This window comes from Lucilia sericata, unplaced genomic scaffold (genome assembly GCF_015586225.1).
Source record: "Lucilia sericata isolate MDLA Ls3-8-SP2 unplaced genomic scaffold, ASM1558622v1 Contig000721F_arrow, whole genome shotgun sequence".
Taxonomy (NCBI): Eukaryota; Metazoa; Arthropoda; class Insecta; order Diptera; family Calliphoridae; genus Lucilia; species Lucilia sericata.
Genome location: NW_023994722.1, coordinates 104,764 through 116,668, shown reverse-complemented (window position 1 = coordinate 116,668; position 11,905 = coordinate 104,764). Strand labels below are relative to the sequence as shown.

At 28.8% G+C, this 11,905-nt stretch overlaps 1 protein-coding gene across 1 annotated transcript in view; it reads left to right on the top strand.

Moving 5' to 3' along the window:
* Positions 1–2,116: 2,116 nt before the first annotated feature.
* The window catches only part of LOC119607646 (uncharacterized protein DDB_G0288805-like), a gene marked incomplete at its 3' end in the record, with an annotated part of 101,269 nt that continues 91,480 nt past the window's right edge, over positions 2,117–11,905 (top strand). Inside the window, exon 1 of the mRNA XM_037961645.1 lies at positions 2,117–3,020. Coding sequence (XP_037817573.1) covers positions 2,621–3,020 — 400 coding nt within the window. The remainder of the gene's footprint in view (positions 3,021–11,905) is intronic.

Below are 11,905 nucleotides of genomic sequence, written 5' to 3'. Positions count from 1 at the left end.
ATGTGATTAAAATTAATGTTAATACCTATTTAAAGCTTTTCATATTACTTTTCATATTATACATATTCAGTTATGTTCTAGTTCTGTATCACTAGAGTTGTAGTTCAGTTCTAGTTCAGCTCTAGTTTTGTTTTAGTTCTGTTCTAGTTCTGTTCTAGTTCTGTTCTAGTTCTGTTCTAGTTCTGTTCTAGTTCTAGTTCTGTTCTAGTTCTGTTCTAGTGCTGTTCTAGTTCTGTTCTAGTTCTGTTCTAGTTCTGTTCTAGTTCTGTTCTAGTTCTGTTCTAGTTCTGTTCTAGTTCTGTTCTAGTTCTGTTCTAGTTCTGTTCTAGTTCTGTTCTAGTTCTGTTCTAGTTCTGTTCTAGTTCTGTTCTAGTTCTGTTCTAGTTCTGTTCTGTTCTAGTTCTGTTCTAGTTCTGTTCTAGTTCTGTTCTAGTTCTGTTCTAGTTCTGTTCTAGTTCTGTTCTAGTTCTGTTCTAGTTCTGTTCTATTTCTAGTTTTGTTCTAGTTCTAGTTTGTTCTAGTTCTAGTTTTGTTCTAGTTCTGTTCTAGTTCTATTCTAGTTCTGTTCTAGTTCTGTTCTAGTTCTGTTCTAGTTCTGTTCTAGTTCTGTTCTAGTTCTGTTCTAGTTCTGTTCTAGTTCTGTTCTAGTTCTGTTCTAGTTCTGTTCTAGTTCTGTTCTAGTTCTGTTCTAGTTCTGTTCTAGTTCTGTTCTAGTTCTGTTCTAGTTCTGTTCTAGTTCTGTTCTAGTTCTGTTCTAGTTCTGTTCTAGTTCTGTTCTAGTTCTGTTCTAGTTCTGTTCTAGTTCTGTTCTAGTTCTGTTCTAGTTCTGTTCTAGTTCTGTTCTAGTTCTGTTCTAGTTCTGTTCTAGTTCTGTTCTAGTTCTGTTCTAGTTCTGTTCTAGTTCTGTTCTAGTTCTGTTCTAGTTCTGTTCTAGTTCTGTTCTAGTTCTGTTCTAGTTCTGTTCTAGTTCTGTTCTAGTTCTGTTCTAGTTCTGTTCTAGTTCTGTTCTAGTTCTGTTATAGTTCTGTTCTAGTTCTGTCCTAGTTCTGTTCTAGTTCTGTTTAGTTCTGTTCTAGTTCTGTTCTAGTTCTGTTCTAGTTCTGTTCTAGTTCTGTCCTAGTTCTGTTCTAGTTCTGTTTTAGTTCTGTTCTAGTTTCTGTTCTAGTTCTGTTCTAGTTCTGTTCTAGTTCTGTCTAGTTCTGTTCTAGTTCTGTATAGTTCTGTTCTAGTTCTGTTATAGTTCTGTTCTAGTTCTGTCTAGTTCTGTTTCTAGTTCTGTTCTAGTTCTGTTCTAGTTCTGTTCTAGTTCTGTTCTAGTTCTGTTCTAGTTCTGTTCTAGTTCTGTTCTAGTTCTGTTCTAGTTCTGTTCTAGTTCTGTTCTAGTTCTGTTCTAGTTCTGTTCTAGTTCTGTTCTAGTTCTGTTCTAGTTCTTTCTAGTTCTGTTCTAGTTCTGTTCTAGTTCTGTTCTAGTTCTGTTCTTTCTGTTCTAGTTCTGTTCTAGTTCTGTTCTAGTTCTGTTCTAGTTCTGTTCTAGTTCTGTTCTAGTTCTGTTCTAGTTCTGTTCTAGTTCTGTTCTAGTTCTGTTCTAGTTCTGTTCTAGTTCTGTTCTAGTTCTGTTCTAGTTCTGTTTCTAGTTCTGTTCTAGTTCTGTTCTAGTTCTGTTCTAGTTCTGTTCTAGTTCTGTTCTAGTTCTGTTCTAGTTCTGTTCTAGTTCTGCTCTAGTTCTGTTCTAGTTCTGTTCTAGTTCATTTACCGTTTATTGTAGAGCATTTTATTATTCTATACTCATTTGCTTAAAATTTCCATTTGTTTTCCTTTAAATTATTTCAGTTACTGTTAACCATTGTCTAGTGCTCTTTATGGGAGAGAGTTTTCCTTAATTAAGAGAGTAACCTTAAGTACACTCTTTAAAAACGTTATTATTTCTAGCATTGTAGCGGTATTTGTTATTAAATGTTAGGTTGAGTGTGTGCCTTGGGGGAGAGTGTAAAAGAGAATTATACGGTTTGCTGCTGAGTGTATGAGTTGGTAAGTGTTTGTGTGTGTGTGTCTGCTTTAAAGGTTATCCTGTGGGAAATTTTCTTTGCAAACATTTAGTTTATTTTTAGCCGTTAACTAGTAGAGTATAGACGCTTTTTATGAAAATACAAATAAGGAAAATAGAAAAAAAAAAACAAATTTCTTGTGCTGGTTAACTAAACACTGCTAACTACTACCAAGTATTTACTTTAACTGTCCCTTAAATAAAACGGTTTCTAAATTCAAATTATAACAAAATTATAATGTGTAAAATTGAAAGATTTTAAATAATTTCAAAAAAGATTTAAAACAATTGAATTGAAAGATTTTAAATAATTTCAAAAAAGATTTAAAACAAAAAAAGTTTTGTTTAAAGGTGACATTAAAAAGAAAAAAATTGATTAAACAATTTCATTAAATTAAACGTTGCCTAGGCAAATTATAGATAATTTGTAAAAGATAAACAACAGCAACATTAAAATAAATAAAAAATTAAGCGAGCAAAAAAAGAAAATTTAAATAAAATTTTATAAATTTTTAAAGAAAAAGTGTTTTTTATTACAAAAGAAAAAGGTTTCTTTGTTAAAATAAAACCAAAAATATGGGTTGTAATACTAGTCAGGAATTAAAAACCAAAGAAGGTTCCAACAATGCCGTTAACGGTTCGGCCCAAAATGATGATAATAACACTTGTGAACAAAACACAAATAATGAAGATGCCCAACAACAAAAGGGTGCGGTTTCCGGCGAACAACAAACCTCACAGACGAACTCAGCCTCAAACCATCAGCATTCGAAAACAAATTCCCTCATCTCGAATGGTGGTGGTGGTGCTGGCGATAACAGCCTTAATCACTCCTCGAAATCCTCGGCCAATTCTAAACAATCCACCGTATCGCCAGCCAAGGAGAATGTTTCATTGCTGAAACAACAAATACAATCATATAATAAAGCCGAATTAACGGAATTCAATGATATCGATATGGATGGTGAAGATGAAGGTGAGTGAGTCATAGTTCCACTACTAAGAAAAGCAAAAAAAAAAAGAAAATTTCCTTTAACAAAATCCTTTTTTTAAAGATTATTTTTCTAGTTTTATTGTATTTTATTTATTTAAATTACAATTTTTCCTTTTAAACATAACAAACTGTGTTTTTTTTCTAAAGGTGTGTTTTTTAGGGAGTTTCCTTTCAGTTTTTTTTGGTGTGTGCAAAAAACATTATTTTTATAGTTTATTCTAAAAAAAAATCCCAATTCCTAACCGCACACACACAAACACTCTAACAAAGTGTTTTTGTCAGTTGCTACCGTAGCTTTAGTTCGTATCCTTAAGGGATTATTTGATGATGTATTATTTAATGAGCACATTGCAAGAAACGACAAAAACGTTGAACAAAACTATGTAACATACTTTAGGGCTTTTTAATTTTCTATATTGTATTATTATTTTAAATTGCAAAAAAAGCTAGAAAACCACGACCATAAAAGTCGTCCTCATTTATTAAGGAGGATTAAAATTTTAATAGATTTTTTGTTTGACAATAAGAAATCAACCAAAAAAAACCGGCTAACAATCCCTTATGCGCAACAATAAAAGACTTTTTTAATATAACTAAAACATTTTTAAATTAAAAACCCAAACTTTGCAATTTTAAGGCAACAAATTGCTTAGTTTAGGGTTAAAGGAGGCAAAATTAACAAAACAAGTTACTTTTTTAAAGAAAAGAGCAACATTTGGAAAAAAAGTAAACAAATTTAGAAAATTTTTACTAAAGGACACAAGTTTACAACATTTTAAAACTCAATTTTTGGCTTAAAATAGTGCAAAATTGAAATTGGTACTAAAAAAGGTACTTTTAAAAAGGGGAAGCCTAAAAATGGACATAACTTGGGAAAATCTTAATAAAATAATAAAAAATTTAAAAGGACACAAGTTTCCAATAGTTTCATAACATAATTTTAGTTTAAAGAAAGTTCAAAACGAAATTGGTACCAAATAAAGTACCTTTCTAAAGGGAAAAAGTTAAAAATGAATATAATATAATAGAAATCTTAATAAAATAAAAAGAAATTTTAAAGGACTAAGATTTATTAATGTTACATGATAAAATTTTAGTTCAAAATAGGCTGAAATCGAAATTGGTACCAAAAAAAGTACCTTTTTTAAAGGGGAAAAGTTGAAAATGGACATAATTTAGGAAAATCGTAATAAAATTTTAAGAAATTTGAAAGGACACAAGTTTACAACAGATCCATAACAAAATTTTAGTTCAAGGTAGGCAGAAATCGGAATTGGTACCAAAAAAAGTACCTTTTTAAGGATGAAGCTACTTTTTGTAAGGAAATTTAAGAGAATAGGGTAAAAATTGAGTGTAAATGAAGGGAGTTTTAAAACTAACAATAAAGGACACTAGTTAACCATATTTGCTAATAAAATTTTGCCTTAAATTTGGCTGATTTTGAAATAGGTACCAAAAAAGTACTTTTTAAAGGGAAAAAGGAAGTTTTAAAGGGAATTTACAAAAATTAGGGCTTAAACTGGAATATAATTAATGAAACTTTAAGTGCAACAATAAAGGACGCAAGTTTAACGCATTTTGGTAACATAGTTTTAGTTCAAATTAGGTTAAAATGGTAATTAGTACCAAAAAAGTACTTTTAAAGGAAAAAGGAAGTTTTAAAGGGGATTTACAAAAAATAGGGCTTAAAATGGGATATAATTAATGAAACTTTAAGGGCAACAATAAAGGACGCAAGTTTAACACATTTTGGTAACATAGTTTTAGTTTAAATTAGGTTAAAATGGTAATTAGTACCAAAAAAGTACTTTTTAAAAGAAAATATAAGTTTTAAGAAACATTTACAAAAATTAGAGCTTAAAATGGGATATAATTAATGAAAAATAAAAGCTAACAATAAAAATTTTGGTAACAAAATTTTAGCTCAATGTGGACGGATTTTGAGATTAGTACCAAAAATGTACTTTTTCACAAGAAAAAAAAAAAAAAATAAATAAGTTTGAAAAGAAATCAACAACAATTAGGGCTAAAAATGGCATATAAATAATCAAACTTTAAAGCTAACAATAAAGAACACTAACTTACTACATTTCGGTCACAAAATTTTAGGTTAAATTAGCTTGAAATTAAAATTGGTACCAAAAAAGTACTTTTTTTAAGAAAAAATAGGTTTTAATAGGATTTTACAAATATAAGAGTTTAAAATGGTATAGAATTAATGAAACTTTAAAACTACCAATAAAGGACACAAGTTTATCTCATTTTGGTCACAAAAATTTAGATCAATGTGGGCTTTGAGAATTGTGCAAAAAAAGTACTTTTTTAAGAAAATTTCACAAAATGGGGAATCATTTAGGAATATGTTAACGAATTTGAAAATTCTTTAACAGGGGACACAAGCCTAATACATTTTGGTATACAAATTTTAACTTCAAGAAGGCTAAAAATGATATTGGTACTAAAAAAAGTACTTTTTCAAACAAAAATTAACTTTTTAAAGTAATTTAAAATAATTAAAGGCTATATTGTAATAGAATTAGTGAAATTGTTAAACTAATATTAAAGAACACAAGATTTGAGTATTCTGCTATGAAAATTTTAGTTCTATAGGTACTGATTTAGCAATAGGTACCAAAAAAGTACCTTTTAAAAGAAAACATAAACTTTTTAAGAAATTTTCAAAATTTACCGCTTAAAATTGGATAAAAATAATGAAATTTAAAAACTGTTAATAAAAAACACAAGTTAATAACATTTTATTAACAAAATTTTAGCTCAAAGTACTCTGAAATTGTTATTAAAAAGTACTTTTTAAGAAGAAAGTAAGAGAATTTTTAAAAAATCTTGTATAAATGGCTTTAGAAATAATGAAATTGTAACAGTAATAATATAGGACACAAGTTTTGTATAGTTTGCTATAAAAATTTTTAGTTGAAGTTTTCTAAAATTGAAATTGGTACCAAAAAAGTACCTTTTTAAGGAGTGCACCCAAAAAGTACAATTTAAAAGAAATTTATAAAATCTACGATAAGTAACAAAATTGTGTTAGTTTTAGTTAACAAAATTTTAGGTAAAAGTAAGCATAAAGTTATTTTGGTACCTAATTGTTGCAAAAAAGTACCTTTTTAAGAAAAAGCTTAATATAGGGAAAATGTTTAAACAGTTATTAAATTAAATAAAATTTCAAATAGATTTCAAGGGGTTAATAAAGTTTTCTTTCAAAATTTTTGTATACAAAAAGTACTTTTTCAAAAAAAAAAAAAAAAAAAAATAACTATAATATAAGTACCAAAAAAGTACTTTTTTTAAAGAAATATAAATTTATAGAAAATTTTATGTTTTTTTGTTAAAATTATTTATAAATTAAATTTTTTGGTACATTTTGTTTCAAAAAGTTTTGTACAAAAACGTAACAAAAAAGTACTTTTTAAAGAAATGTTCAATGTTGTACGCAATATGTTAAGAAATGGAAAATAATTGTAATATTTAATATAGGAAATGTGAAAAACTGCAATTTTTTTAATTTTGGTCTAAAAAAAATTTAGTACCAAAAAAGTACTTTTTTTAAAAAAATCAAAATTTTTTGAAAATTTTAATTGATTTCTTGTTAAGAATTAATAAAAATTAGTTATTTTTTGGTACTTTTGGCGCCAAAAATTTTGGTACCAAAAAAGTATTTTTTTTCTAAAAATGCTAAAAATGGGAAAATTTTGTTAAAAAATTAAAAATAATTGAAGGTAATGTTAAATAAAATATGGAAAGGAAGAATTTAATTGATTTTGGCCTTAAAAATAAAATAGTACCAAAAAAGTACTTTTTTAAAAAACTGATCATTTTTTGAAAATTTAAATTTTAAATGTTTTATTTTGCTAAAAATAACTAGAAACCACTATTTTGGTACTTTTGGTTCCAAAAATTTTGGTACAAAAAAAGTACTTTTTTAAAAAATGCCCAAAATGTTAAAAAAATTTAAAATAATTGAAATAAACAGTAAAAAATAAATAATAAAGAAGAACTTAATTGATGTTGGCCTTTAAACAAAATTAGTACCAAAAAAAGTACTTTTTGAAAAAAAGTGAAATGTTTGAAAAATTCACTTTAAATTGTTTTATTTTGTTAAAAAATAATGATCAACAACTCAAAACTTTTGGTACCAAAAAAAGTACTTTTTACTAAGAAGTGAAAATTGTGCAAAAAATATTAGTAAATAGAAAGTATTAAATAAAAAAAAACATTTGAAAAGTCCAAAATGTTTAAAAGATTTTATCATTTATTTTTTCAAAAGTTTAACCTGCTTTCTTCAAATTAATATCAATTTCAGTTTCTTTATCTTCTTTTCAACTTTTAAAACCTTATAATTTATTTATTTGTCTGCAAATTGTTTGCCAGTCATTCTATCTAACTCAGTATGTCGTCTATCTCTGCTATCTTTTTCGCCTTTTTTTCACTTAACATTAATATTCGGTTTGTTTTTACAACAAGCAAACAAATGTCACATTAATTTTGATTTTAATTTGAGTTTATACTCTCTGCAATATACCAACGAATGGCGCCATTTCCATTACAAAATAATTACAAGTTTATTTTTCACTTCTAAAACGTTTTTATTTAAATTGTACAACGGCTTCAATTTAAATACACATACACACTACTACATTCTACTAAAAGGATTCATAAATATATTAATAGCAAAAGGATATGTTTATTTTTGGAAATTTTGCACCCATTAAAACTTTAGCTGAAAAGAGTATAAATATGTAATTCCATTAACAAAAATAAACATTAACATAAATATTTGGGGGAAATATTGTGGTTTTCAAGAAATTTTACTTATAATGTAATTGCTTTTCTTTTAATGTCAGTTGTCATTGGTTTTTTTGGTGAATGAAATGTTTTTCCATATAAATATTTATATTTCAGTTATTTATATCAATCATAATTTTTGGCATATTATTTTCCTTTATTTTTGTGGATTCTTTGAATATTTCATTAATGCGAAATATATATAAAGTTGGCAAAGCAACCCTCAAATGTAAAGGAATATATAGTAGAAGCTGTGGTATTCAGTATTTTGGGGGGAACTCCGTTAAGGATGAAACCCAGTTAAATTGATATTCATAATGTCACTTATATTTTTGTATATAGTCTGCGCTATAGTCTGGACTTAAGTCTAGTCTATTGTCTGGACTATAGTCTAGTTTATAATATGTACTACAGTTTGGACTATAGTCTAGTCTTTATTCTGGACTATAGTCTGGTCTATATTCTGGACTATAGCCTAGTCTATATTATGGACTATGGTCTAGTCTATAGACTGGACTAAAGTCAAGTTTATAGACTGGACTATAGAATATAATCTTGACTACAGTCTGGTCTATAGTCTGGACTTTAGTCTAGTCTATAGTCTGCACTATAGTCTCTAGTCTGGACTATAGTCTGGACTGACTACACTATAGTCTATTGTCTAGACTGTAATCTTAAAGTCTGGTCTAGAGTCTGGTCTATAGTCTGGACTATAGTCTAGTTTATAATGTGGACTATAGTCTAGTTTGTGGTCTGGACTATATTTTGGTATATAGTTTGCGCTATAGTCTGGACTATAGTCTAGTCTATAGTCGAGTCTATAGTCTAGTCTATAGTCGAGTCTATAGTCGAGTCTATAGTCTAGTCTATAGTAGAGTCTATAGTCTAGTCTATAGTCTAGTCTATAGTCGAGTCTATAGTCTAGTATATAGTCTAGTCTATAGTCTAGTCTATAGTCTAGTCTATAGTCTAGTCTATAGTCTAGTCTATAGTCTAGTCTAGTCTAGTCTAGTCTATAGTCTAGTCTATAGTCTAGTCTATAGTCTAGTCTATAGTCTAGTCTAGTCTATAGTCTAGTCATAGTCTAGTCTAGTCTAGTCTATAGTCTAGTCTATAGTCTAGTCTATAGTCTAGTCTATAGTCTAGTCTATAGTCTAGTCTATAGTCTAGTCTATAGTCTAGTCTATAGTCTAGTCTATAGTCTAGTCTATAGTCTAGTCTATAGCTAGTCTATAGTCTAGTCTATAGTCTAGTCTATAGTCTAGTCTATAGTCTAGTCTATAGTCTAGTCTATAGTCTAGTCTATAGTCTAGTCTATAGTCTAGTCTATAGTCTAGTCTATAGTCTAGTCTATAGTCTAGTCTATAGTCTAGTCTATAGTCTAGTCTATAGTCTAGTCTATAGTCTAGTCTATAGTCTAGTCATAGTCTAGTCTAGTCTATAGTCTAGTCTAGTCTAGTCTAGTCTATAGTCTATAGTCTATAGTCTAGTCTATAGTCTAGTCTATAGTCTAGTCTATAGTCTAGTCTATAGTCTAGTCTATAGTCTAGTCTATAGTCTAGTCTATAGTCTAGTCTATAGTCTAGTCTATAGTCTAGTCTATAGTCTAGTCTATAGTCTAGTCTATAGTCTAGTCTAGAGTCTAGTCTATAGTCTAGTCTATAGTCTAGTCTACAGTCTAGTCTATAGTCTATAGTCTAGTCTATAGTCTAGTCTATAGTCTAGTCTATAGTCTAGTCTAAAGTCTAGTCTATAGTCTAGTCTATAGTCTAGTCTATAGTCTAGTCTATAGTCTAGTCTATAGTCTAGTCTATAGTCTAGTCTATAGTCTAGTCTATAGTCTAGTCTATAGTCTAGTCTATAGTCTAGTCTATAGTCTAGTCTATAGTCTAGTCTATAGTCTATAGTCTAGTCTATAGTCTATAGTCTAGTCTATAGTCTAGTCTATAGTCTAGTCTATAGTCTAGTCTATAGTCTAGTCTATAGTCTAGTCTATAGTCTAGTCTATAGTCTAGTCTATAGTCTAGTCTATAGTCTAGTCTAGAGTCTAGTCTAGAGTCTAGTCTATAGTCTAGTCTATAGTCTAGTCTATAGTTTAGTCTATAGTCTAGTCTATAGTCTAGTTATAGTCTAGTATATAGTCTAGTCTATAGTCTAGTCTATAGTCTAGTCTATAGTCTAGTCTATAGTCTAGTCTATAGTCTAGTCTATAGTCTAGTCTATAGTCTAGTCTATAGTCTAGTCTATAGTCTAGTCTATAGTCTAGTCTATAGTCTAGTCTATAGTCTAGTCTATAGTCTAGTCTATAGTCTAGTCTATAGTCTAGTCTATAGTCTAGTCTATAGTCTAGTCTATAGTCTAGTCTATAGTCTAGTCTATAGTCTAGTCTGGTCTAGTCTATAGTCTAGTCTAGTCTATAGTCTAGTCTTGTCTATAGTCTAGTCTAATCTATAGTCTAGTCTAGTCTATAGTCTAGTCTATAGTCTGGTCTATAGTCTAGTCTATAATCTAGTCTATAGTCTAGTCTATAGTCTACTCTATAGTCTAGATTGTTTTCTAGTTTGCTTGTTCCTTGTCCTCTTCTTTTACATATTAACAAATTCCTTTGCAATTCATTTCGTTTTACAAATAAAAATAACACAACGTATACTTAATATATTTTACACTTAAACATTAAAAAGAAATTTATTGCTCATACGTCTAAGGGTACGTAAAACAGTGTTATTTTTTTTGGTATTTTCAACTACTCTCCCCAATTCTCACTCTCTTTCGCTCTTCCTAAAGCCTTGAGATTCCGCCACACACTAAAAAAGATTTCCTGGAATCATGGTTGGTTTTTGTCGGCAGTTTTCTTCTTAAATGTGCGTTAAGGCGATAGACTATGTATGCTGGCTTGTATATGATGATTTCCTTGTATTTATTTCTCTTCGTGCTTTTTGTTAGTAATTTATTTGCAAATGATTATACATTCATTTTTGAATTATTGTTTATCACCACCAATAACATCTCATCGAGAAAAAAAAGAAAACAATACATTTTACTTAATGAGGCTTAAGGGCACCATTAACAGTTAAAATGTTAATAAATTTTATTATTAAAATGCTTGTTCTTTCACCCACTTGTTTAAAGGCGATAAAGGGAATAAAATAATGAAATTTTTCTCTGGAAATTAATAAATGATGTTTCATAAATAGGAAACCTTTAATTAAACGTTAATAACGATTAGAATTATAACTTTGCTGTTTTATTTTGTTATGGATTTTAATATTATTTTATTAATGTTATTTAGAAGGGTAAGTTGAGTAATCTAGTTTATAGTATGGTCTTGCCTATAGTCTAGTCTATAGTCTAGTCTACAGTCAGGTGTATGGTCTAGTGTATAGTCTAGTGTATAGTCTAGTCTATAGTCTAGTCTACAGTCTAGTGTATAGTATAGTGTATAGTCTAGTGTATAGTCTAGTGTATAGTCTAGTGTATAGTCTAGTGTATAGTCTAGTGTATAGTCTAGTGTATAGTCTAGTCTATAGTCTAGTCTATAGTCTAGTCTATAGTCTAGTCTATAGTCTAGTCTATAGTCTAGTCTATAGTCTAGTCTACAGTCTAGTGTATAGTATAGTGTATAGTCTAGTGTATAGTCTAGTGTATAGTCTAGTGTATAGTCTAGTGTATAGTCTAGTGTATAGTCTAGTCTATAGTCTAGTCTATAGTCTAGTCTATAGTCTAGTCTATAGTCTAGTCTATAGTCTAGTCTATAGTCTAGTCTATTGTCCAGTCTATAGTCTAGTCTACAGTCTAGTGTATAGTATAGTGTATAGTCTAGTGTATAGTCTAGTCTATAGTCTAGTGTATAGTCTAGTCTATAGTCTAGTCTATAGTCTAGTGTATAGTATAGTGTATAGTCTAGTCTATAGTCTAGTGTATAGTCTAGTCTATAGTCTAGTCTATAGTCTAGTGTATAGTCTAGTCTATAGTCTAGTGTATAGTCTAGTCTATAGTCTAATCTATAGTCTAGTGTATAGTATAGTGTATAGTCTAGTCTATAGTCTAGTGTATAGTCTATTCTA